At 46.7% G+C, this 27102-nt stretch overlaps 1 protein-coding gene across 2 annotated transcripts in view; it reads left to right on the forward strand.

The window, feature by feature from the left end:
- DPYSL2 (dihydropyrimidinase like 2) overlaps window positions 1–27102 on the forward strand; it is a 144732-nt gene that overhangs the window by 99625 nt on the left and 18005 nt on the right. For both annotated transcript variants that reach the window (XM_043981364.1, XM_043981365.1), the window contains exons 4-11: window positions 1229–1393; window positions 3924–3985; window positions 5591–5671; window positions 6230–6298; window positions 17471–17591; window positions 22243–22399; window positions 23889–24030; window positions 25453–25623. In XM_043981364.1, the coding sequence (XP_043837299.1) occupies window positions 1229–1393; window positions 3924–3985; window positions 5591–5671; window positions 6230–6298; window positions 17471–17591; window positions 22243–22399; window positions 23889–24030; window positions 25453–25623 (968 nt within the window). The remainder of the gene's footprint in view (window positions 1–1228; window positions 1394–3923; window positions 3986–5590; window positions 5672–6229; window positions 6299–17470; window positions 17592–22242; window positions 22400–23888; window positions 24031–25452; window positions 25624–27102) is intronic.

Below are 27102 nucleotides of genomic sequence, written 5' to 3' on the forward strand. Positions count from 1 at the left end.
TCTTTGGAGGTCAGGTTTTAAAATTTGAGCCTGTTATCTCGAAATTCTCCAGGCATTTGGTCTTTCTGATCTTCCTTGTCTCCTGGATTCCATCCATCCCATTTTACAGATGAAGATACTGAAGCAGAGAGGGGTTAAGAGACTTTCCTGAAGTCGCACACAGGCAATAGTGGGCAGAACCAGAATTTGAATCCAGGTCATTGTCTTAGGGTCAGTGGAAGCTGGACAATAATTGAAAAATGAAATAGGTGGCCTCCCCTCTTTGGATACCATCAAGCAGGGGCTGGCCGACCATTTGTTGGGCATGTTACAACAACAGCAACAACAAACAGCATGTCTAAAGCACTTTAAAGTTAAAAAGCACTTTACATGTGTCATTTCATTTGATCCTCACAACAACCCTAAGAGGTAGGTTGTATTGTTATCCCTATTTTTTAGATGAAGAAACTGAGGCACAGAAAGGTTAAGTGACTTGACCACAAGCACACAGGAACAAGAATAGTAAGTGCCTGAGGCAGGATTTGAACTCATATCTTTCTGATTTCATGTCCAGAACTTTATGTTATGGTGGGGGCTACTTGACCTAGGTGACTGGTGAGTTTCTGTGATTCTGTGAGTAACAGTAGACAAAATGTGGTGGTGTATTTTGAAATGCTTTGAGTTCTTCAGATGAAAGCTCCCGAATAAATAGTCATATTATGCTGTTGAAACTTGAGTAGGGGTGGCTTGCCTACTCCTTCCTACCTTATCAAAGCCAGAAAAAGGGGATAGGTGAGAGGACTCTCCAGGGGCCCATTCTCAATGGCCCCTTGCCCAGTCCAGCATCTTAAAGCATCTTGTTTGTACTGGGAGGTGAATGTCTTAAAACCAGCGAGAGACATGAAGAGGAGATTGTCTACCTGGCTGGTCACTTGACACTGAGGGTGTATCTAAGGAAACCTTGTCCATGAAACTTTCCCGAGGCCTATGTTTTCATGGGTCTTGAACCAGGAAACCAGATCTGCATCATTCCCACACAGTTTCATTGCTGTAAACTTTTGTAGTTGAGCTCTGATTTAACCACTCATCCCTAGTCATCAGCTTGCCTAAGTGGATTCCTGGATACTGGCCATGGAGAGCAGCGCCATCTTGGATTGGAACTCAAGGAGTTTTCATTGTGGGCAGTGATGAGAATATACTCTTGGCTGAGAACCCTCAATAATGGCTATAATTGTTTGCTTCTTTTTAGTTGACCATGTTGTTCCTGAACCCGGGACCAGCCTGCTGACGGCCTTTGACCAGTGGCGAGAATGGGCAGATAGCAAGTCTTGCTGTGACTACTCCTTGCATGTGGACATCACAGAGTGGCATAAAGGAATCCAGGAGGAGATGGAGACTCTGGTGAAGGACCATGGTAGGTTGACCCCTTGTCCTTGGGGAGGCCATTCTGAAGCCACTGCTCTCCCTCATGTGGTGGGTGGCATTTATATATGTATGTTTAGTTGAGTTCAATTCAACAAACATTCACTAATCAGGCAATCAACAAGCATTTATTAAGCACCCACTCTAGGCCAGGCACTGTGATAGGTATTGGGGATAAAAATACAAAGAATAATACAGTTCTTACCCTCGGGGAGCTGACTTGCCCAGGGTCACACAGCTAGTAAGTGTTAAGTGTCTGAGGTCACATTTGAACTCAGGTACTCCTGACTCCAGGGCCAGTGCTCTATCCACTGTGCCACCTAGCTGCCCCGGGGAGCTTACATTCTAATCATTTGTTATATATCATTGGGCATCCTTGGTATACAAGGATAAAGGGTGACAGTCTCTGTTTCCCAGGTACTTGTTTTCCACTTGGAGTCAGGGATATGTACACAAATAAGTATCTGCCAGATTAATATGCAGTGATTTAGGGGCAGGGAAAAATGGATTTGGGCCATCAGGAAGATAGAGGAGAAGGCACTTGAGCTGCCCCTTGAATAATCTCCTCCACTGTGTTCCTCCTTGGATGCCCATTAGTGGGTGGCGGTGAACCTGGCTTTTCCCCAGTAGGCCACTGTGCCATCTTGTCCCCCTGGTTGCAACCTTGGCATTATCCTTGCATCCTCCTAATGCCCCACCTTCCAGACCCAATCAGAAGTCGTCTTGTCAGTTTCCCTGAAAACATCTCCCATCCATTCCCTCCTCTCTAGTCACACAATCACCACCTTGGTTCTGGCCCTAATCACTGCTTGCTTACCTGGAATGTGGCAATGGTCTTAATTGGCCTCCTGGCCTCTCTCCACTGCAATCCATCCTCCATACAGCTGCCATATTGATTTTTCCTAAGCACAAATCTGACCATATTACCTTCCCTCCCCCTTGATAACTTTAGTGGTTTCCTACAACCTCTAGGATCAAATATAAACTCTTGGTCATTGCAAGCCCTTCACAAACTGGCCCCGACCCACCTATTTAACCTTGTTGCTTGGTCCTCCTCTTCATAGCCCCTTTGAGCCTTACTGTTCCTTACATAAGTACATCATTGCATCACTCAGTTCAGGGTGAGGAAGAGCCAGAGAGATGATGTCTCCTGTGGTGTGCTTTCTAAGCCATAAGCGGTGTCATATCTAGAAGCATTGGCATTTACTGGGGATGTCACATTGTCCAGGCTTGACTCAAACCTCTATTACTTGGGGCCCTGGGCTCTTGGGATACAAATTTCAAGGATTTTCAGAAGTTCCTGCTGAGGAGACTCTGCTGGGGAAGGGATAGAAACTGTGGAAGTGTGCTTTTTTGTTCCTTAGTTCCTAGCTTTTGAGCTAGAGATAGTCGCAGGGGTGTGCTACTGGATAGTTGAGTAAACATTTAACCACCTGCTCTTGGGAAAAATATATGTATGGCATACTTTTATGCTTAATCCAAGCATTATTAACATTTCCTCTATCACTTTCCCAAGTCTAGACCATCAATAAAGTAATAAACAAAGGTCAGATTTGCAATGTTTGCCCATTTCCAAGGGATAAATATTCACAATGGAGATTTAACAATCAGCTTTTGGGGTCCAGAATGTGCTAGCTTCAGCATAGCCGAGTCACATCTACACAGTCACATGGACAAGTGAACTGACTCTGACCATATCAGAGCAGATTCTATTTCCTAACCTGACAGACTTACTTTAGAAGCACTTCTTAAAAAGTTAGGGTGGGGGGCAGCTGGGTGGCGTAGTGGATAAAGCATTGGTCCTGGATTCAGGAAGACCTGAGTTCAAGCCCAGCCTCAGACACTTGACACTTACTAGCTGTGTGACCCTGGGCAAGTCACTTAGCCCTCATTGCCTGGCCAAAAAACAAAACAAAACAAAAAACAACAACAAAAATTAGTGTGGGCTAAAATTAAAAAAAAAAATAGTGTGGGCTGATTCTCAAGGCAGCTAGGTGTTATTGTGGAGAGAGTGCTAGAGATTGTATTAGGAAGACCTGAGTTCAAATCTTGCCTCAGACAGTGTCTTTGTGACCCTAGACAGGTCACCTCACTTCTCATCCTTATTGTCCCCTCTGTAAAATGGGGATAATAATAACTCCTAGAATCCCAGGGTAGTTGTGAGGGTCAAATGGGGTAACTTACACAAAGCTCAAAGTGCCATGAAATACTAACTAGTGTTGTTATATATTGGGAAAGGAAGGGAATAGAAAAACAAAAGATCACAGCAGAAACTTACAAACTCAAGTAAACGATGAGTAAAAGTGAAAAACAGATGACCGTAGACAGAATAAAGAGGGGGAGGCCATGTGCTCGACTTGAGGAGCAGCTTGCGATAGTTCTTGGAATCAGTACATGCATCAGCCTCTGAAGGCAGCAAATCTTCCAAAGTCCTTCCCTCACTAAGGACAGGTTCCTTTTGTCCTTCTGGTAGTTGATTGTCTGACAGTTTCTTCCCCTTCCTTTCTCTCTCTCTCCACCAGGCGTCAACTCCTTCTTGGTGTACATGGCCTTCAAAGATCGCTTCCAGCTCACAGATTCCCAGGTAAGAGAGTCCATCATGTCATTGTCTCCAAAGGGACTTGTCAACGCCTTACAGCCTTCTTCTTCTTTTGTGTGTCAGAAGCATGCCTTGACCTCAGGTTTTCTAGTCTCCAAGGCTTCTCTCTCTCTGGCTTTATCTGATAGAGGTAAAGTGATTTGTCTAAAGTCACATAGCATTGGGTTTAAATCCTACCTTCATTACTTACTTAAGCTATGTGACCATAGGCACTTCTTTTCACCTTTACCAGCCTGTTTCCTTGTTTGTAAAACCAGGGGGTTGGACCACAGAACCACAGAATCATGGAACTTTGGAGTTAGAAGGGACCTCAGAGGTCATCTGGTCCAATCTATCTACCCAAAAGGAATGATCATGACTCCTCCCATCATGTGGTTAACTAGCCTCTGGTTGAAGATGTCCAATGAGAGGGAACCTGTCATTTCCCAAGACAGCCAATTCCACTTATGGACACCTCTGACTGTCAAGATGTCTCTCCTGAAATCCGGCCTTGGTTGGCCTCAATATGCATTTTCTGCCCATGATTCCTGGTTCTGTCTTCTGGAGCCAGAAAGAACCAGATGAATCCCTTCTACATAACAGCCTTAAGTATACCTGAAAACAGCTATCACTCCCCTCCGCCTTCCCCCAAGTCCTTTCTCATCCTGGTTAAACACGGCCAGATCCTTTAACCAGCTCTCATGTGGCATGGGTGCCAGTGCCCTCGCCATGCCTCCTTTTCTCCTCTGGACACTTTCTGGCTCATCAATGGGGCACCCAGAAATGAGCCTAGCTCAGTAAATACTCCAGCTGATGTCAGACCAAATGATTTCCAAGGTCCCTTTTTAGTCTGAAGCCTATGAGCCTATTCTCCGTCCCTTGCCTTCTCTTGTGATGGTGCTGGCCACCTGGGCCTGGACGTGGCTTGCCCTGTTAATAATGTTTTCTCAGCTTTCCCACAGCGTCCATCAGAAGGCCGTCTTTAGGGCTTCCCTGAGCAAGCCTGAGCCTGAAACAGCGTTGTAATTCAGAAGTTTCTGGGTCCCCATCCAGGATTTTCTAGGTTATGCTGCCTCTGAAATGCTGAGTGGCCCCATGAGTGAGCCGTGCCCCATAAATGTCTCTGTGAGGGCTTGGGAAAGGAGACTTAAAGAGACAGGACTACAGGGGAAACAGTGTAATATGGGGGAAGAGCACTGACATTGGATCTTTGGGACCTGAGTTCAAATTCTGGTCCCATCATTTACCTGTCTGACCTTGCATAAATCATGTCACCTCTCTGGGCCTCAGTTTCCTTACCTTTAAAACAAATGGGTTGGGGGCAGCTAGGTGGAGCAGTGGATAAAGCACCGACCCTGGATTCAGGAGGACTTGAGTTCAAATCTGACCTAAATACTTGATACTTACTAGCTGTGTGACCCTGGGCAAGTCACTTAACCCTCATTGCCCTGAAAAGAACAACCAAACAAACAAGCAATTGGGTTGTACCATATGGTCTCTGTGGCCCCTTCCAGTTGTAAATCTGTGATTTGTGATGTGTGATACCCTGACTCAGAAGAGATTCATGCCTGGGGAGTAGAAAACGTAACCACTGACATAACTCTCTTACAGATCTACGAAGTCTTGAGCGTGATCCGGGACATTGGCGCCATTGCCCAGGTTCATGCTGAAAATGGTGACATCATTGCAGAGGTAATGTGCTCCCATGCAGTCATTTCCTTATTAGCCCCAGATGGACGGGAGGGTGTGTACGTGCGTGGAAGCACTAGCCCTGCACTATAGACCCTTAGTAACAGAGCAGACAATGGGATACAGTTTCCCATTCAGGCCTGTTGGGCTTGGCCAGGGCCTGGCAGGCTCGTGAATTTCGTGGCAGTATAGAGCCCAGACTACAAATACCTCCCCCCCCTTCCCCACGGGGATCATTTCACTCAGGGCTATAATGCCCCTGTCTCTGGGGTGGAATCCATTCACTCCTTGGGTCAGCCTGGATATTTGACCCTGGTGGTAATGGGGCCGGGAATGCGACACTTTTCAGCTGTCTCAGTCACGGTCCCCCAGAACTCACAAGTCAGCCCTGGATGCAGGGGGTCCCCACTTCTTCTCCTAGGGTCTTCACTGACCTGCCAATTACAGTTGACTGCTTCCTTAAAGAACTCCCCATCCAGGTTTCCATCCATCTCTGGGATCATTTCTCCAATTAGTTAAACATTATGGAATCTTTCTCCCCCTCCCCCTTTAACATCGCAGGAGCAGCAGAGGATCCTGGAGCTGGGAATCACTGGTCCCGAAGGACATGTGCTGAGCCGGCCTGAGGAGGTGAGTGCTGGCTTGGCTGGGCCACGCGTTCTGGGCAGGATGGGGAGAGTATAGAGGAGCAACCTCTAGCCTTTGAGGGGCAGCCCACGCTGGGCCTGCCCGCATCCTCCTTTAGGTTCACAGGTTGTGGGCTGGGGGAGGAGCAGCACCCATTTCTGTAGCTTTCTAAGGTTGGCCCCCTCTGGGAAGTAGGTGGTGTGAGTTGTTTTTTATAGATTAGGAAACAGATACCCAAAGAAATTAAGTGACTTGCCCAGGGTCTCATAGCTAGTACATACTGGAGCCAGGGCTGAAGCCCAGGTTTCCTTGATCTGATTATTCGACCTAGCATCTACTGAGGGACCATTGAGTGTGCCAGGCACAGTAACATGTGGCAGGGACATCGGAGGTGACATTACCTGAGAGAGGGAGGAGGATTCCATTCTAAGTACAAGGAACAAGTATGAGCAAGGGCCTGGAGGTGGAAGAAGGCAGGACTGAGAGGTAGGGGACGGAATGTCGAGCGATGTGATGGGGAATATGAGAGAGTGATGGACAGTGAGGATGGTGGGATTGCACAACTAGACTGGGATGGGGTCTCAGGGGCCATCTTCCTCATGGGGGTCCAGTCCCCCATTTTAGATGGAGAAACTGAGGGAGGTGTAAGGGTGGGCTAAGTGACTTACTCAGGGTCACACAGGGGCCCACACCAACTCCTTCTTGTTCTAACAACCTTCTGTTGATCTAGTCTCTTCCCCTTATAATCCATTCTGAAGACTCCTGCCCGATTAATCTTCTTACTGCTTACCTCTGATCATGTCACTCCTTTATAGAAAAACCTTCCCTGTTTTCTTTTGGATTATATGATGAACCCCAAAGTCTTTGGCTTGGTACTCTAGGACGGCCACAATCTGACCACGGCCTCTCTTTCCTACCTTCCCTCTATGAATACCTTTATTCTAGCCAGACTAACTTAGGAACTTGGCTGACTCCCTCAAACACCCAAGGGGAAGGAAAAGGAATAAGCATTTATTAAGTGCTTGCTGTATTCCAGGCTAAGAAATCTACAAATGTTATCTCATTTATTCCTCATAACAACCCTGGGAGGTAGAAGTTATTATCATCTCCATTTTACAGGTGAGGAAGCTGAGGCAGACAGTGGGAAAGTGGCTTGCCCAGGGCCACACAGCTAGTAAGTGTCTAAGACTGGATTTGAACTCAGGTCTTCCTGATTCCAGGCCCAGGAATATTCATGGTGCCATTTATCTGCCCAGGTATTCTCTCTTCTTACCTTGGCTCATTTCCCCTGCTTCAGATGACAACTTCAAGGAACCTCGGAATCTATTGAGTCTAATCACCTCCTCTTACAGTTGAAGAAATACACGCCCAAGGAGATGAAATCGATCCAAGCATTTATTAAGCACTTACTGTGTGCCAGACACAGTGCTTGGGGCTTGCCCAAGGTGCCATAGGTGGTAGTATGATAGATGGACCCAGATTGTAGAGAATATTGCTTCATTAACTCATATCCCAGACATCTCTGTAGATGCATCACATGTGGTCATCCCACCCACTTCCCACAGAAGCTCGGTTTTGGAAGGGACTCCAAGGGCTATCTAATCCAACCCATATTAAACAGTAAATCATTGACATTTCTGATGATTGGCTGTCCGAACTTTCCTTGAACATTCCCCAGGATGGGGAGCTCACTACCTCTCTAGCAGCCCAATTTGGGGCAGCTTTCCTGACTGGCAGGAAGCTTTTCCCGACTTCAAGCCCCAGTTTTCCCCTTTGCATCCCCCCAACCTTGCTCCTAAGTCTTCTCTCTGGGGCCAAGCACCGTGACCACCCTTTCCTCTGATGATCATTTTCGTCAGACTTTTGGGAAGGGATGGAAAGGACACAGGAAAAGGAGGTGAGATGGAGGGGATGGCACCTGCAGCTGCCTGCACATTCTCAGAGGTGGAAGACTTCAAAGGGTTGCTTCACAGCATTCTACCTCTAGAGTTGCAGAGGCTCCCAGAGGTCATCTAGCTCAGCCATCCCCTTCTAGACAGCAGGAAACTGAGGTCCAGGCAAACTTACTGAGGTTTACACCACCAGTATGCATCGGGGCAGGACTGCAAGGTGTAGCCCTCCATGGGTTTTCTCCCCCAAACTCTTTCCCCTTCTCCAGCAGCTGACCTTATAAATCCCATTCACATCATGTTATCTTTGCCAATTAATGAACAAGCATTTATTAAACAACTACTAGATGCCAGACATACAAAGACAAAATGAGATCATTCCTGCCCTCAAGAGGCTTATATTCCATATGTCCACATATAAGTAGATATATATGTTCAGGTCATTTCCCCTGGGGCTGGAATCTCCTCTTTCCAACACTCATGGCCAACATTTTAGCTGGAGCTTAGGTCAGGGGAGTCTAAGGTTGCTGGGCAGAGAGATACCTGGGGACTGATTTCATTTTTAAAATTGAGCTCTTGCCTTGACGTGGTTTGCTAGTCGGATGAGGATCATGGAGCAAGTCTGAGGAGCTGGGGCGTCTTGTTCTTGTTAAAAACAAGAGTAGGAACAGATGTGTCCGTCTGAGCACAGCTGCCTGCCCCTTAGCACGGTCCCTGGAGGCAAACTGTAAGGCCTGAGCCTTTTGTTGATCGTTCAGAGTGTTCCCGTGGTGTTCTCCTCCCTTCTGCCTCCCCCTGTTTGTACCAGGGCCCCAGATTGCTGCCTAGATGTGTCCGGCCTCCCTTGCACTGAGAAGGGTTAAGTCCAGCCTTCTGCCTCAAACCTGTCCCCCAAAAAAGAAAAAGCAAAAAAAAAATATGATGTGCTAACAGGGGAATAATGTGGTATTTATTTGGATAACGTACGACCATATTCATAGCCTCAGGAAAACCTGCCTTTTCCCATAGAAACTGTCCTCTTGGGAGTTTCAGAAAACCCCAGCAGTGAATTAAATAGGCCTCCTGCGGGGGGACATTGAATGATCTGGGAAAATCACTTGGTGAGGGTGGGCAGCACTGAGGAAGGAAGGAGGGAAGAAGGAAGTGAGGAAGATTGGGAAGAAGGAAGGAAGGAAGGAAAGAGAAGGCAAGGAAGGGAAGGAGGGAGGAAAAGAAGGTAGGAAGGAAGGATGGATCAGAGATTCAGTTCTAGGGCTGGATGGGGACCTCCAAGACCATCCAGTCTCGTGTCTTCATTTTATAAATGAGGAAGGACACGTGTGGCCCAAGTCATGCAGGTCCCACATCTGGCAGAGCTGGGTTACCAGCCCTCATTTTCTAGCCCAGGATGTTACTAGAAGGACTGAATTTAAGAATGCCTCAATGGTGAAAACTGTCCCAGTGTCCGGTGGGTGACCTGGGGAGCTTGTTGCTTCCCCCTTATTACAAGCCTTTGAGTAGAGGCTGGATGTCCACTTGAAGGGGCTTCTTGGCCAGGGCTAGGCTGCAATAGATGGTCTTTGAGATTCTGGTGTCTGCTTTCTAGGTTTAGCTATTACTATCTTTGAATCTACTAAACAATATTTATTATGCATCCATCCAACCAATAGGCATTTATTAAACACCATACCAATCATTCAGCAAGCATTTATTAAGTGCTTACTATGTGCCAGGCACCGACAGGTACTTGGGATACCAAGAGAGGCAAACACAGTCTGCCCGGAGGGAGCTTCCATTCTAATGCTACACCACAGGATGTGTGCTGGGCCCTGGCGATAGGAAGACAAAAAAGTCTGACTTCTTGGAGCTTACACTCTCCTGGGTGGGCGGAATCACTGACCGTCCTCAACACTATACTATGGAGCATACAAAGACATCCAATGTACAATTCCTGCCTTTAAGGAGCTTATTTCCTGGCCTAGGAGACAAAGTTCACACAGTGGAATGATACAAGGAAATATTTAACCGATAAAAATGATTTGCTTCAGTTTCTTTTCTTTTCCTTTATTTTTTAATTGATAAAACTCTACCTTCTCTCTCTTCCCCGTCTCCCTTGACCCTGTTACAAAGTGGTGGAGTCAATTGGCTTTGTTCCAAAAAAAAGTCTCAGTCTGTACCCCGAGTCCACGATTTCTCTTTGGGGAGAGTTTTCATGTGTCATTTGCCTTAGTTTTGTGGTTTACAATTTGGCACAGTGGAAGGAAGACCAGACTTGGAATCAGGACCAGGCTCAAATCTCGGCATCGACTAGAAATTACTTCCCGTCATCTCCATGTCTATGTTTTGAAATGGGCTGCTTCAAGAAAAGGGCACAGTGCGCACGCCTCTGTGATCTGAGAAAGTCAGACCTCTCATGCAGACGACGTAATGATGTCGTCATGTTCTTCAAACGTGATCTCCAGCCCGGATGTGTCCTGGTCTAGCCTTAGTTTACAGTTGGGGAGGGAGGCTGGAAGTGAAGGGAAGGGATTGTTCAAGGCTTCTTGCTGAGGGAGGATAGGACTGGGAGGGACATTGGAGATTGTCTAGTCCAGATTGTGGGGCAGTGTGGTTCAGTGGGTAGAGCCCATGATTCAGGGCAGGGAAGAACTGGGTTCAAATCTTGTTTCTAATACAGAATTGTGTGACCTGAGCCCGCTCATTAACTTCTTTGGAGCTCAGCTTTTTCACCTGTGAAATGGGTATGACGGCATCCGGAGTGCTGCTGTACTGCCCCGGGTTGTTGTGGAGCTCAGATGAGACAAAGGGGTAAAGCAGGGGCTTTGCAGACCTCGAAGGGGCTGCGTATGGGTCAGTCAGGTCTACTCCCAGTTTTCCCTGAGGTCTGAGGGGGAAATATATTACTCAGGCAGGGAGGGGAGGACCTGGAAGGACTTCCTGGAAGAGGTGACCTCTGGTTCGGTCCCAAATGATGGAGAGAAATTTGGGCAGCAAAGAGGGGGAGGTGAGGCTTTCCAGATTCAGGGAAGCCTGGCAGGCAGGAGTGGGGAGGCCCATCTCCCAGCAGAGCGGCCCAGTTCGCTCAGAGCCCCGAGTAATTTGAGATAAGAACCTGAGAACTCTTGGACCCTATTGTTTCCAGTCTAAGGTTGGCTGCTCTGGGGCCCCACGTTTTCCCGTAAGAGGCCTGAGAAGGGAGGGGGCCCCTAGAGCCCTGGAGGCCGAGCTGCGCAGGCAATTCAGGGCTAAATAATTTCTTGTGTGGGAGGAGGAGGAGGAGGAGGGGGAGGGGAGGGGAGGGGGAGGGGGAGGAGGAAGGCAAAGGCAGCAGGAAGAGGAAAGGCTGGATCAAGAGGACACCGCAACTTTAGCCCCAAAACCATAGTCAGCCCGCAGCTAGACAGTACTAGGCCTGGAGTCAGGAGGACCTGAGTGCAAACTCAGCCGTAGACACTTATTACTTGCTGTGACACGATGGCTCTTGGGAGGTGTTGGGGTTCCTCTAGAGCAGGCGTTCTTTGCCTTTTCTGTATCATCGTCCCCTTTGGCCTGTGACCCCCTTGTTTCAGGTTAGTGAAAATAGAGATGTGTTTCCCCCATCATGGATGTCCTTGAAATCGAACCATGGACCCCAGGTTGAGAACGCTTGCACCAGATTCAGATTTCACTGGGGCCCAGCCCCCTCCCAGGTTGTTGAACTGGTCTCCCCCACCTTCCTTCCCCATGGAAGAACCAAGGCTCAGAATGAATCACCAAAGTAATTCCCCTTCCCCCAGCATCCTGACTGGTTACCCTGGGTTGTGCCACTTCCTTGAAATCAGGAACCATGCTTCTCCCCTTAACAAGGTGCCAGTAGGTGTGTCCATACTCTGAGAAGTACCTTATCACCCTCCCTCTTCTCTACCCAACCTGCCCCCTTGCCCGGACCCCACCTATTATTCTTATTCTGAAGTGCGTCTAGCTCCTAGAGCTGACAGGTATCAGGTACGGTGATGGCCTCATTCGTCCCCTGGCCAATGGACTGTGCGGTCGTCCTCTGAGTCCACAGGAGGCTCATGGGCTCCACAGAGCTAGAATTAGTAGCCAGGGTTCAGGTAGGATCGCCCTCATGCCCCTTGTACCTGAGGCCGTAGTTTCATCTCTGAAGACACAGGAGGAGATGAGAAGGGCACAACCGAAGTCCCAGATTCTTTGAGGAAGCCTCCTAGGCAGGACTATTCCCTAAAGGTAGAGTGGGATCCCTGGACATTCTGTGATCTCATTTGGAAGTGGGTCCCCAGTGGAGGGCCTCAGGGATGGGCACCATGTCATGTTTTTTGTTTGTTTGTTTTTTGGAGGAGCAATGAGGGTTAAATGACTTGCCCAGGGTCACACAGGCCGGATTTGAACTCAGGTGCTCCTGAATACAGGGCATGTGCTTTATCCACTACGCCATCTAGCTGCCCCCCATGTCATGTTTTTATTGATAACTTCTATAACAGCATAAACACGGTGCCTGTCCAATCTTCAGCTGACATAAAGCAAGGGGGAACACTTAGCATTTTGACACAATCCGATTCAAAAGGATCTTGACAGGCTAGGTCACTGGACTGGACGCTCCGATGAGTTGGAATTAAATAGAGGTTAATGTAAAGTTTTCCAGTTGGGTTAAGAAAAAAGTCAGTTTTACAAGTACAAGCCAGGGAGGTCACGGCTGGGCAGCACTTTGCCGGGCAAACAAAGCCAATCTCGTTTCCTTTAATTCCTCAGGGGCATATCACTATGGGCCCTTCTCCACCCCCATTATCTTCCCCTAGACACGCCCTTTGCCTATCAGTGTCACCAATGTGTCCTTTAGAGCATCCATCCATCCATCCCACATTTAATATAACACGGTGGGACTCGATCTTGCCTCTCTCCAGACACTAGACTTTTATTAATGCGGTCGAAGTTGGCATTGGGGTTTTTCAGTGTCCTGTTGCCCTCTAGGTCACATTAAGCATGTGATCCACAAACATTCCCAGATCTCTTTTACTTAACTGTTTTGTAGCCACAGTTCCTCAATCCTATACTTTTGTAACTTTTTTTGTTCCTTTGAACCAAAGTGCAGGACTTTTCAATTTTCCCTGTTCATTACCTTTCATTGACTTGCATCCTATTTCCTTAGCCTTTTGAGCTCTTGTGGGGTCCTGATTCTGCTACCAAAGGTATTTGTTACCTCCCCTAACTCTGCACCATCAGAAGATGCAATCAGCTGATAACAATCCTTCCATGTCTTCACCCTATTGGTTTCCTAATCTACTGACCTTGTAGCAGCGTGGAACTGAATGGAAATGAAATCATCTTGAATCTATCAAGCAAGAGTGCAATCAGCAGAATCCCCAAGTATAAACTCTAGGCCATCCTACCATAAAATCTCATTATAATGTGGTCTGTGATACCAATTTAGATATAACATGGGTCACATCATGCCCCATGAAAAACAGCAACTGTACATAGAAGAAACCCGAACCAAACACCATTATCTATGGCTCAGTGGGAAGGGAAACAAGCAGACAGTTTTCAAAAGAGGACACACAGATTATTGATAATCCCTTGAAAAAATGCCCAACCCAGGAAATGATCAAAGAAATGCAAATTAAAACGAGATTGCACTTCATATGCATCAATTTGGCAAAAGTACTCAAAACCGAGGCAGCTAGATGGCACAGTGGATAGAGCACTGGCCCTGGAGTCAGGAGGACCTGAGTTCAAATCCAGCCTCAGACACTTAATACTTAACTAGCTGTGTGACCCTGGGCAAGTCACTTAACCCCAATTGCCTCACTAAAAAAAAATACTCAAAACCAATGAAACTCAGGGTTGGTGGGAATGTTGAGACATATGTGTTTATATGTGTGTGTGTATATATATATATATATATATATATATATACATATATATATATACATGTATATGTGTATGCATATCTCTCTGTGTATATATCTATATATATCTTATTGGCTGTGTGACCCTGGACAAGTCACTTAGCTCCAGTTGCTTTAACCATCCAGGGCCATCTCCAGTCATCCTGATATCTATCTTGCCACTGGACCCAGATGGCTCTGGAGGTTGGTGACCTTGCACAGCCCCCTCTCACTTAAATCCAATTCACTGCTAGTCATGACATCACCCTGATGTTATAAACAACAGCAATATCTTTCTTTCTGTCTATTATCTATCTATCTATCTATCTATCTATCTATCTATCTATCTATCTATCTATCTATCTATCTATCTATCTATCTATCTATCCATCCATCCATCCATCCATCCATCCATCCATCCATCCATCCATCCATCCATCCATCTATCTATCTATCTATCTATCTATCTAATCCATCTATTTATCTCTCTCCTCCTGGTGGAATTATAAGCTAGTAAAATCCTTTTGGAGAATAATCCCTAAGAATGCATCAAAAATAAGGAAGATAATCATAACATTTAAGATTTTCATTCCAACATTAGTTGTGATGGTCAAATATTGCAAGCCGTTCAAATGTTCAGCAAAAGGGGCAATGAGTAAATGAATTGGGGCCCATTCATGCAGTGGAATTCTCTGATGCTATCAAGGCCAATAGGGAGGAAGAGGACAAAGAAATCTGGGAAGCCCTTTATCCACTAATGTGATTGAAAAGAGGCCTACAGAAAAGGGTCTGTGTGACTCTAGTCTTGAATCTGGAAGAGGAAAAGTGACGAGAAATAAATGGCCAAAAAATCCTGGTGGAGATTTAGAGAGAATGAAGGGAATTTCTGGCATTTCAATCATTGAAATGAATTGATTTCTCTGTAAATAGCTGTGAAGCATGTTTACTTATGTTATGTTGATGGATCATTTTCCACAGGGGGCAGGGTGTAGGAATTTAGTTTTGTGATTTCATAGGTTTATAGAACTCCATGTGTGGAAGCTTCCTTCACCAATGCAGATCAACAACTTGTCTGTAACTGGGAGGTGCCTGGAGCCCTGACTGGTTAAGTGACTTGCCCAGAGTCACACAGCCAGGATTGTTGCAAAGGTGGGATCTGAACCCAGGTCTTCCTGATTCCAAGACCAGCACTAATTCTTTTTTTTTTTTTGGGGGGGGGGTAATAAGGGTTAAGTGACTTGCCCAGGGTCACACAGCTAGTAAGTGTCAAGTGTCTGAGGTCAGATTTGAACTCAGGTCCTCCTGAATCCAGGGCTGATGTTTTATCCACTGCGCCACCTAGCTGCCCCCAGCACTAATTCTTAATGTTAATTTCTAATAATAAAAAAATCCTAAACAGTCACCATTATGCAAAGTAGATGAGATGACCCCTCCCTCCAGGCAATCAGGGTTAAATGACTTGCCCAGGGTCATACAACTAAGTGTCTAAGGTCAGATTTGACCTTAAGTTCCTCCTGACTCCAGGGGCTGGTGCTCTATCCATTGCGTCACTGAGGTGACATCTCTTGATCACTCATTTATAAAAAGGCCCTATTGCATTTAATATTTTTCCTCTGAAGAAAGTTGTAGATGCCCAGTTTTCCTAGAGTTTTTTGAAATGGAGTTCTCTGCATTCACCCCATAAGCCCTATCCATGAGATTTCATCTGCCTTTGCGCCTTTACCCATATTCCTTCACTTCCATCTGTGCTTTTTCTTGGTTGGTGTTTAAGAACAATGTCTCGGGGCGGCTAGATGGCACAGTGGTTAAAGCACCGGCCCTGGATTCAGGAGTACCTGAGTTCAAATCCGGCCTCAGACACTTGACACTTACTAGCTGTGTGACCCTGGGCAAGTCACTTAACCCCCATTGTCTGCAAAAAAAAAAAAAGAACAATATCTCAGTGGATAGAGCACTGGCCCTGGAGTCAGGAGTACCTGAGTTCAAATCCGGCCTCAGACACTTAACACTTACTAGCTGTGTGACCCTGGACAAGTCACTTAACCCCAATTGCCTCACTAAAAAAAAAAAAAAAAAGAACAACGTCTCATCATCCCTCTTCCTGGTTGTACTCAATGCTCATTGGAACTGGTCTAGGAGGCTCAGCCTCTGACAAAAGACAGCCTAATGTTGTTGAGTAGAGCATCGGTTGTGAAGAGTCAGATTCCTACATCTCATTCTCTGAAGTGATTTAAATTCTCTGACCCTCAGTTTCCTCTTCTGTAAAGTGGAGCAGGTTAGATGTGATATCTCTGAGGTACCTTCCAGGCTCAACTGTGTGAAACCAACCCCTTCAATGATTCTATTCCACAAGTGTTCCTGTAGCATCTACAACGTGTCAGGCATTGTATTGGGCACTTGGGATGCACAGATACAAATGAAGCAATCTGTGCTCTCCAAGAGCTGACTTTGCACTCAGCTGGGGTTAGAGGGAGGAGACGGGTCTGGGACACAACATGTATGCTGAGAAGCAAATATAATGTATGTAAAGTATGTAAAAAGTTAATTCAGGAAGGAGAGAGGACTGACACTTGGGAGAAAACAGGAAAGGTCTGGTGTAGGTCACAGCAACCTAACTGTGCTGTGTAGGGAGCTAAGAATTCTGTGAGGTTAAGACGGAGAGGGAACATTTGGAGAACGGTCTGTACAAAGGCTCATAGGGAGGAGATGAAATTTGCCTAGGAAACAGCTGCAGAAATGAAGGGTGAAAGGGGCAGCTAGATGGCGCAGTGGATAGAGCACTTAACACTTACTAGCTGTGTGACCCTGGGCAAGTCACTTAACCCCAATTGCCTCACTAAAAAAAAAAAAAAAAGAAATAAAAGAAATGAAGGGTGAGCATAGGGAAGTAGCTTGAAGTTATCCCAGAAAGGGAGGTGGGAGCCTGATCATAGGCTGATTTGATATATTTTCCTAAATGCAAATAGACAGCTGGGTGGTTCAGTGGATAGAGCTTGGTGCCTGGAGTTGGGAAGATCAGAATTCAAATCTAGCCTCAGACACTAGCTGTGTGACCCTGGGCAAGTCACTTCACCCTGTTTGCCTCAGTTTCCTCATCTGTAAAATGAGCTAGAAAAGGAAATGGCAAGTCACTCCAGTATCTCTGCCAAGACAACCCCAAATGGAGTCACAAAGAGTAGGACACGACTGAACAATAACAACCTAGAGGTGATAGGGAGCTATTGATTTTTGAGCAAAGAGGTAACTGCCGTTAGATGGGAGTTTTAGGAATATTGGGTTGGGGAAAGCTCTTCAAAAGGGGATTGATCATTGTGCCAATTATGCATCCCATGGATTCTAACAGTATTTGGGGAGTGAGTGGGGGATAAAGAAAAGAGCCAGTTGGCTGTTTGGGCGGCTCACACGTGGATGTTGTCTTGCAGGTTGAGGCCGAGGCTGTGAACCGCTCCATCACCATTGCCAACCAGACCAACTGCCCGTTGTATATCACGAAGGTGATGAGCAAAAGTGCTGCTGAGGTCATCGCCCAGGCCAGGAAGAAGGGTGAGCTCAGCCTGCAGGCTGGGGGGAGGCAGAGGCGAGGTCACACCCACCCACAGGGGAGACAATGCCTTTTCCAGACTCGCCTGCCAAGCCAGCTACTTTTATCATGCTCCAGCATTAACCTAATTACAGTGAACGGAGGCCCAGAGCTCACGTTACTCCTTTGTTCGCTGCGGAGCCTCACTTAGCATCTATTTAAAGGCAACACACTGCAAAGAGTGGGTGGGCAGGCCCTGTCTCCTCCCTCTTCTATGCCAGGCTTGGATTTAATTTGATCCAGTCTAAATAACCCTCCCCTGCAGATACCTATGACGTTCGTTTCCATCTGGTCATGGAATTCCTCTGGGGAACACTGGGTAGCCAGACGCCCTCTTCTCCCCTGTGACTCAGGGTGCTTTCTGAGGCATTAAGGCTGGGGATGGGGATGGGGTGAGGATGCCTCTCCTGTTCTTGTTCAGTACATGGCTGATCTGGCCAATATGCATATGCCCCCTAGTACTGAAGCTAGCTATCCAGGAACTTTGGGATGGAGGCATTATAGTAGAGTGAATAGGGCATTGGGACCTGGGTTCAAGTCCTTCTTCAGGCACTCACTAGCTGTTTGACCTTAGTCAAGTCACATAACCCCTCTGTGCCTCAGTCTCCTCATCTGTCAAATGAGGGAGTTGGACTCAAGGGTCTCTGAGGTCCCCTTTGTCTTCAAATCTGCAGTCCCATGAGCTACTTTTATTGCTGAAAACTCCATTTACTTAAGCTACTAAAGAAGAGGAGTGGTAGAAAGAACACTGGAGCTGGGGTCAGAGGCCCTGAGTGAATCCGGGCTCTGCTCCTTGTGGGGGCCTTGGGCAGGTGACCCCCTCTCTCTGGGCTTCGGTCTTCTCAAAGGTAAAAAGAGGGGGCTGGACCTCATGAGGTTATTTCTGGTGCTAAATGAGGGTCCTAAGAGGGAAGAACCCTGGATTTGGAATCGGAAGATGGGGGTTCCATCCCTTCCCTTACACTGCCTAGCTGTGTTACCCTGGGCACGTAACTGAACCTCTCTAGGACTCAGCCTTCCTTGTCTATGAAATGGGGATAAAAATACTTGTCCTGCCTATTTCATAGGGTTTTTAGTGACAGTAAAATTGATTTGTAAACTGTAAAATCCCTTTTTCTCCCTCCCACACCTGCTGTCCTTCCTTTCCTCCTTTCCCTTCCTTTCTTCCTCCTTCATTCCTTTGTTTCTTCCTTCCTTCATTCACTTGTTTGTTTGTTCCTTCCTTCCTTCCCTCCTTCCTTCCTCCTTCCCTCCCTCTCTTTCTTTCTGTCTTTTCCCTCCCTCCCTTCCTTTCTTTTTTCAATTTTGGCTTTCTTTTTTCCTTCTTTCTTCCTTATTCTTCCTTCTTTCTTCCTTCTGCCTCCTTTCTTTTCTTCCTCCTTCCTCCATTTTGATTTCTCCCTTCTTTCTTATCCCTCCTCTTTTCTATCTCCTTTCTTCCTTCTTTTCCACCTTCTGCCTTCCTAAGTGGGACCTAGGTTCTTCAAATTCAAACCAGCAAACAACCATTGAGTTCCTACTATTTTCCAGGCTTTGGGGTCACAGAGACAAAGCCATAATGCCTGCCTTCAAGGAGCTTACACTCTCCTGGGAGCAGAGCTGATGTGCTGCCTGACTAGGAATGAATAAAATGGAAGATGCTTTTTTGGCATCCTCAGAAGCTCCTACATATATGGTGGCCATTTCATAAATACTTCTTGGACTGTTCATAGAATCAAAGGATCATAAATCTAGAACTGGTAAGGCCCTCAGGAGTGATCTTATCCAATGCCATTCTTTTCTAAGTGAGGAAACTGAGGCATGCAGAAGTTGAGTTGTCCACAGTCCCAGAGATAGTGCCATGTTTTGAATCCAGATCCTCTGAGTCCAATTCCATTCTTCCTACTGTTTCCTCTTCATCCCAAGTCATTCACCCGCTGAATTTCAGTTTCCTCACCTATAAAATGGAAGTGATAACATGCCCTGTTTAACTTGTGGTAGACTTGGACTCTGGCCTCTCAGAATTAAGTTCTTCTCTGCCTACAAACACACACGAGTCTTCCTAATCCTAAAAATTGTTCCCATTAGTCCTTGATCTGAGCTTTCTAGCCTGCCTCTTTTTCGCTGATAAACTTTTTTTTTTTTGGGGGGGGGGTGAGGCAGTGAGGGTTAAATGACTTGCCCAGGGTCATACAGCTAGTAAGTATCAAGTGTCTGAGGCTGGATTTGAGCTCAGGTCCTCCTGAATCCAGGGCAGGTGCTTTATCCACTGCGCCACTTAGCTGCCCCAACTGATAAACTTCTTGAAAAAAGTTCCCACCTTCTGTCTACCCTCTATAATTACATAGAATCTGATTTCTACTCCCACCACTTGACTAAAATAGTTCTGCTAAGGATCACCAAGAACCTTCTTATTAGCAGAGCTAGTAGTCTTGTCTCAGTCATTAGCCGACTTAAACTCTATAGCTTTTGATACTGTTAATTGCTTTTGCCATACTGTAAACTCCATGAGGGCAGGAACTGTGTTATCTAACTTTGTATATCTTTCAGTATCTAGCAGAATTCTTAAGATATAATAGGTGTTTAATAAACAGTGGTTAAGTGATTGAAGCAATGGATAATCAAAGTACCTCACCCAGGAGGTGGTGCCATAGATAGAGCTCTAGGCTTAGAGTCAGGAAGGTCTGAGTTCAAATCTGGATTCAGATACTTACTAGCTATGTGACCCTGGGCAAGTCACTTAACTTGTGCTGTTGTCAGTTTGCTCATTTGTAAAATGGGGATGATAATGCCGGCACCTCCTTCCCAGTATTGTTGGGAAGATGAAATGAGATCATTGGAAAGCACTTAGCCCACTGCCTGGCATATGGCAGGGCTGTGTGGATGCCAGCTATTATCATCATTATTATTCCTTGCCCTCTAGATGTCCTGTCATCCCTCTTCAGGTCGCATCTCTCTAAATGGCTCTTTTGTTTTCTCCTCTTCTCCACTGGTGACACCCCTCTACTCTCCTCAGCTCCTTCATATTGGCATCCTCTTTCTGCACCTTTGTTTCCTCACCCGCAGAACAAGAGGATCTGGGTCCGATCATTTCTAAGGTTCTTTCCAGCCCTAGGGCCCATGATTCTCTTTGTCCCTTAGGGCTGATTATTTCTACTAAGTATCAAACCTGGCAGTCAGGTCACAGGGACTGAGAGCTGGTCTGGGTTCAGGTCCTACTTCTGATACCTCCTGGCTGTGTGACCTTGGGCAAGTCACTGAATTTCTCAGTACCCCAGACCACTGTAAGACCAGAAAGTCCAGAGCTGGTGCTGATCTGCCCTGGTGGAGGGAGTTTCCTCGCTGGGAGTTCCTTACATTGATAAATGATAGGTCCAACAGCCCTAGAAAAAAGAAAATGAAATAAAAAAGGAAAATTATAACTATAAAAGAAAAACTGTTATAGTTTAAAGAAAGGAAGAAAGCATCTGAACAAAACTAACCAGCGTCTCAGCCGGGCCTGAAAGTCTATGCAGCGCTCCCCACCCTAGCAGCCCTCAGCTCTGCGCTGAAGTGTGGGAGGAGCTGTCAGGATCATTTCCTTCTCTGTCTCAAGTTTTCTGAGAGTCTCGGGGGTTCAGATAGGAAAAGGAGGATGAGCTGGCCCTTAGGAAGCTTACGTTGCAATGGGGGAGACCAGGGGAAGGCAACACAGAGACACCGATTCTGTTTGGTCATGAGATTGTGATTAGGAACCAGGAATCCGCACTGCAACAAAGCCACCTTGGGTCTGATGAAGAGCCTCCCTTATGGCTGGGCTGGCTGCAGGTGGGATGGGTTTGCCCGGGCCTGGAGGGCCTCAGGCGCAGGTTCTGGAGGGGCAGGCTTGTTTAGGGAGAGGGCAAGGCCTCTGCAGCCTTTTCTGACTCTGAAATTCTGGGCATATTTTCAGAAGCCCAGCGAGTGCTGCCAAACAGACAGGCCTCAGGTCTGCCCAGCTGAGGCTTTGCAGAATGTTTATCCTTCCTTACATGAGCTCTTTCCCCAGGGTCCTGACACCCTCCTGGCTTCGGGAGTTGTTGTTCTTCCTTCCCAGGAGTGCGCTGCCTGGGGCCCTGCCCAGCTCAGTCACCCACTCACTTCTCTGTGAGATTCCTGAGGTGGGAGGCCCTTGGCCGCATGGCTGGAGGAGGCACACAGGGTGTCGTAATATATTTATCAAACGATAAGTTGGGCCTCAGAAATGGCTAAGGGGAGAAGGAGGTGCATTCCGTTCTGAGAAATGTCTGGCTCTAAGAACTGCCAGAGATGTTTGCGTTTAGTGGGGTGTGGAAAGAGGGCCAGAGCTACACTCTTATACTTGTTTGGGGGACTTGCAGAGGCAGTGTGATGAAATGGTCAAAGTGTTGAATCTGGAGTCAGGAAGAACTGGGTTCAAATCCTGCCACTGACTCTTACTAGCTGTGTGACCTTAGGCAAGTCACTTAATCTCTCTGCACCTCAGTTTCCTCATCTATAAAGCAAGGGGGTTGGACGAGATGGTGTCTGAGAGCCTCTACATCTGTGATCCTCTGGCCTGGGGGTTGCAGGGCGGGTGTGTGGATGAGGGTGGGTGTCATATGGTGATGCTGACTGGTTGGGTGTTGGACTTCCTAGGCACCGTGGTGTATGGCGAGCCCATCACAGCCAGCTTAGGGACGGATGGATCTCACTATTGGAGCAAGAATTGGGCCAAGGCCGCAGCTTTTGTCACCTCTCCGCCTCTGAGCCCTGACCCAACCACGCCTGATTTCCTCAACTCCTTGCTCTCTTGGTGAGTAGTGGACACTTACTGACACCTCCAGGTTCTCAGTAGTCAGGATCCCCCGCTCTGCCATCTCCTTCTCCTCCTCCTCCTGCAGACCCAGCTGCTATCACATTTGATGGATTTAAGGGATTAAAATAGGCTTGCAGGCAGTGACTCATTTCACCAGCCTGACATGAATGACAAAGCCTCTGTTAAAACTACTAGCTGTACAATAAGATCTAACCAAGGTAGACAGAAGCCCTGAGTTCTAGTCACATGGGGATCATTTGAAGGAATGAGGGATGTTCAGCTTGGAAAAGAGAAGGTTCAGGGGGGCATGTGATTGCTGCTTAAGGGTTAATTGTTCTGTTTGATCTTAGAGGATAGATGAAGAAAAGTGAGAAGCTACAGAGGGAAATTTGAGTTTGATGTACATAAAAACTTCAGAACAATGAATAGCTATCCAAAAGGGGAATGGGCTGCCCGAGAAGACCCCGCTGGGGGTCTTCATGCAGAGTCAGTCAGTCAGTCAGTCAGTGAACATTTAGCAATCACCTATGTTTCTGGCACTTTGCCATAGGCTGGGTAGATACTAGACAGGGGAGTGAGGAGCTGGAAAGGTGAAAAAGAGCCAGGTTATGAAGGACCTTAGATGCCCGACATAGTAGCTTATGTTTTATTTTGATTCTGAAGGCAGTAGGGGGCCACTGGAGTCTATTGGGGAGTGGTTGTGTGGTCAGAATGCATTATAGGAAGATTACTTGGACAGCTGAGTGGAGGCTGGTTGTCTAAGTGGGGACTTTCTTTTTGTTGGTGGTGGGGAGGTGTGTGGGTTAGACTAGCTATCCTCTGAGGCCCCGTTGCACTTAGAGATTCTGTGACTCTCCGGCCCTGTGAGTCTGCTCCATTGTGGAGACAGTCTCAGTTACTTACTGAGGTACCTAATGAACCTCATTATGTAGTTATACCTTTAAGGAGCTCCCAGGTACCTCTTTGAGAACGGTGGCATAGAGAAGCCCTAGTATCCTTGAAAGATGTTTTATTGCTGCTCTTAAAAACCAATCATTGCCACCATTACTCCATCCTTCTTCCTCAAGAGCACTTTCCCTTATAACCAATAAGAACACAAAGAAAACACATGGACACACTGGCCTTGTCTGAAAGAGTATGCCTCATTCCACCCCCATAGGCTACCATCTCTTTGCTGAGAAGCAGTAGACATCAAGCCCCAGTGTTCTCTAAAGAAATAATCAATCGTTCCATTGACTTTTCCTTCTTTCTTAGGGAGGGGTGTGGGATCACTCAAGTCAATGTTGACGAGGTTGAATGGAAGGGAATGTGGCCTTCCTTCCACCTCTAGGCATACATCTGGAGTATATCTAAGAACGTGAATAACAGTGGGAGTCTCTTTATGCTTATCCCATATGCCAATGGTGAAGCAGATGTAAACATTCAGGGCTCTCTCATCTCCTTTGCAGTCCCTCTAGTTCAGCTGTCTGTGGTGTTTGCCTTTCAGTGGGGATCTCCAGGTCACTGGCAGTGCCCACTGTACCTTCAACACTGCGCAGAAGGCCGTGGGGAAGGATAACTTCACCCTGATTCCGGAGGGCACCAATGGAACTGAGGAGAGGATGTCTGTCATCTGGGATAAGGCTGTGGTATGGTAGTCCCCAGCGGTGGGAGGGTTCCCTGCCCTGGGGGTCCTCACACTCCAGTCTGAATTGATTCTTGGGGATTTCTCCCCCCTCAAGTGATCACGAATGATCTGATGATCTGTAGAAGTTGAGTGGCAATTGTTGCCGGCCCTTTTTTGTAAGGGAGGCTTCGTAGGTTAACACATTGAAGGCTCATCCTAGTGAGCTGGATATCATTCTTATAAACATCATGTCTTCCATTCTAATGGCTACTGAGGCCTTGTCGTGTAGTTGACAGAGAAGGGCCGGCCCAAGAGGAGCCAGTGTTTATTGAGCATCTCCCATGTTCCAGGCAATGTTCTAGGCAGTGGCAATGCAAAGCCAAAATGAAATGAGGCCTGTCCTCAAGAGCTTACATTCTGCTGGGAGAAACAATGTGTAGAAAGATAAGTCAATACAAGAATCAAACTGTGACTTTCAGGCCTCAGTCTACTCCTCTGTAAAATGATGGGCAGCTAGGGGGCACAGCTGGTACAATGCTTGGCCTGCAGTCAGTAAGGCATTTTCCCGAGTTCAAATGTGGCCTCAGACACCTACTAGCTGCGTGACCCTGAGCAAGTCACTTAACCCTATTTGCCTCTTTTTCCTCATCTGTAAAATAAGCTAGAAAAGGAAATGGCAAACCAATCTGATATCTTTGCCAAGAAATCCACAAATGGGGTCACAAAGGGTCACACAACACTGAAACTGTTGAACAATAACAAAATAAAGAGGTTGGATGAGATTACGTGGGAAGATATTAGGGGTATGCCAGGCCTGTCTTTGCATCAAAATGAATTTGGTTTGATGGTTCACCTTCCTAAGTTCCCTGGGAGATGCTCTGTTCTCCTCTAATTTTATCTCCCTGGGTGTGGACACATTCCCTCTGTGTGGATTGGTGTACTAGCTGTTTCCCCAGATATGGCGCCCCATTTCCCAACTGTCTTTGCACACATGGCTTCCTGTGACTGGAATATAGCTCTCTGTTACCTCTGACCTGTAGAAGGCCTAGCTTCCTTCAAAACACAGTATTGGTGCGACAGTCCTCGTTACATAAAGAAATTTATTTGTGCCCTCTCCTTATGAGTGTTTTTACTAAAAGTTACTGAGTATGCACCTTGTGTTTACTTATTTATTCATGTTCTGTGCTTTCATCTTAGTGGGGAACTTCCAGAGGTGGACACCCACTCCTGGATGCAGATCAGCCATTCTTTTGTAGCTTAAGGACTTCTAGACTTGCCTGAAGCACTGGTTGGTGCCCATGGTCACATGGTCAGCCTGTGTCAAAGCCAGGATTTGAACTCAGGTCCTCCTGACTTCAAGTCTGGTACCAAATGCATATGCAGAATTCAATTGTGATCCTTTTCAGGGGCATTGATTTTGGTGTTTGGTTTTTCTCTTCCCCAGGTGACTGGAAAGATGGATGAGAACCAGTTTGTGGCTGTGACCAGCACCAATGCTGCCAAGATTTTCAATCTCTATCCCCGAAAGGGCCGCATTGCTGTGGGCTCTGATGCCGATCTCGTCATCTGGGACCCTGACAGTGTCAAAACCATCTCAGCTAAGACTCACAACATCGTAAGTGCCTTAAACCACACAGCCCCTGCTGGGTTCAATTGTGCTACAGTGGAGTTGCAGGCAGAGGACCCAGGTTCAAACCTCACTTCTGGTGCCAGTGTGGAGGCCAACGTGGCCTCCTAAGGAAGCTACTTACCTATCTGGGCCTCAGTTTCCTCACCAGTATAAAAGGAAGGTGATGGTCTAGGTGGTCTCTGAGCTCCCTTCCAGCTACTGAATAATCATCTTGTGTTTTTCTGAGGGGCTCCAGTTTCAGGGGTAGAGTTAAAAAAGCAGAAGGAAGAGGGGCTAGGCTTATTTTTCTCATAGGAAACTGTGAGGAAGAAAATTCAGGATGAAAAATAGCCCCTCCCTGCTCACTCTTTTCACCATCAGCATTTCGACGCACTTTGGGGTCTTGTCTCCAAGTAGCTTGGAGGCTCTGATGGATGGAGATGCTTCAAGGTAGCCACCAACTCCTCGAGGGTGGCCGACAGACGTCTTTAATGATTGTGTACCCATCCAGCTCTGCTGGATGCAGAGGAGCAAAGTAAGGAAATTGAAATTGAGCTCCTTCTGGGAGGGACATCCCTTCTCTGGGCACACTGGGGGATGAGGGGCAGAAGCGGGCAGGATGATTTATTTCCAAAGTAGATTTGGCTCTCCTGAGACACAGCTTCTTTATCTTAGCCTCTTGGGCTCCTGTGCTTCATGCTACAGCTTGGAAGAGAATTCAGGGCATACCTTCCTTGCATTAGTGCCAGTCTCATTGAGATTTTCTCCTCAATGAAATCAGATTGTAAAGAGCCCCCCAAAAGGGAGACTTGTACAGAAAGTGGATGGCTGGCTAATGCATTTGGTGTTGGAGACAAGTCCTGGATGATTTCTGTTCTTAGGGAATCTCTTGAACCACTTTCCCAGGGTTTCAGGGCATAAGAGGTTCCCTGGGGATTTCTTGAACCTTTTTCCCACCAGCTGTAAAAGGTAACCTGTGTTCATCTTGGAAACTATCTCATCTAACAAATATGTCTTAGTGGACTCCAACCTAAGTGTGAATTAACAGTGTGACTTGGTGGCCACAAAAGACTAATGAGATCTTAGGTTCCATTAAGGGACATAGTGTTGGGATGAGAGGTGATAGTCATATTTGACCTTGTCCTAGGCAGGTCAGATCTGAAATCCCACCTTTTCAGCAAGAAACCCTACCTGATCCCTCTTAATGCTGGTGCTTCCCTCTTCTGGACACATCCCTCTTGAGAGAAGGGATAGTCTTTTGCCTTTCTTTCCTTCTTTCTTTCTTTCTTTCTTTCTTTCTTTCTTTCTTTCTTTCTTTCTTTCTTTCTTTCTTTCTTTCTTTCTTTCTTTCTTTCTTTCTTTTCTTTCCTTCCTTCCTCCCTCCCTCCCTCCCTTCCTTCCTTCCTTCCTTCCTTCCTTCCTTCCTTCCTTCCTTCCTTCCTTCCTTCCTTCCTTCCATCTTTCTTGCCTGCCTTACTTTCTTTT

The sequence above is a fragment of the Dromiciops gliroides genome, chromosome 2, assembly GCF_019393635.1.
Source record: "Dromiciops gliroides isolate mDroGli1 chromosome 2, mDroGli1.pri, whole genome shotgun sequence".
NCBI classification, from domain to species: Eukaryota; Metazoa; Chordata; class Mammalia; order Microbiotheria; family Microbiotheriidae; genus Dromiciops; species Dromiciops gliroides.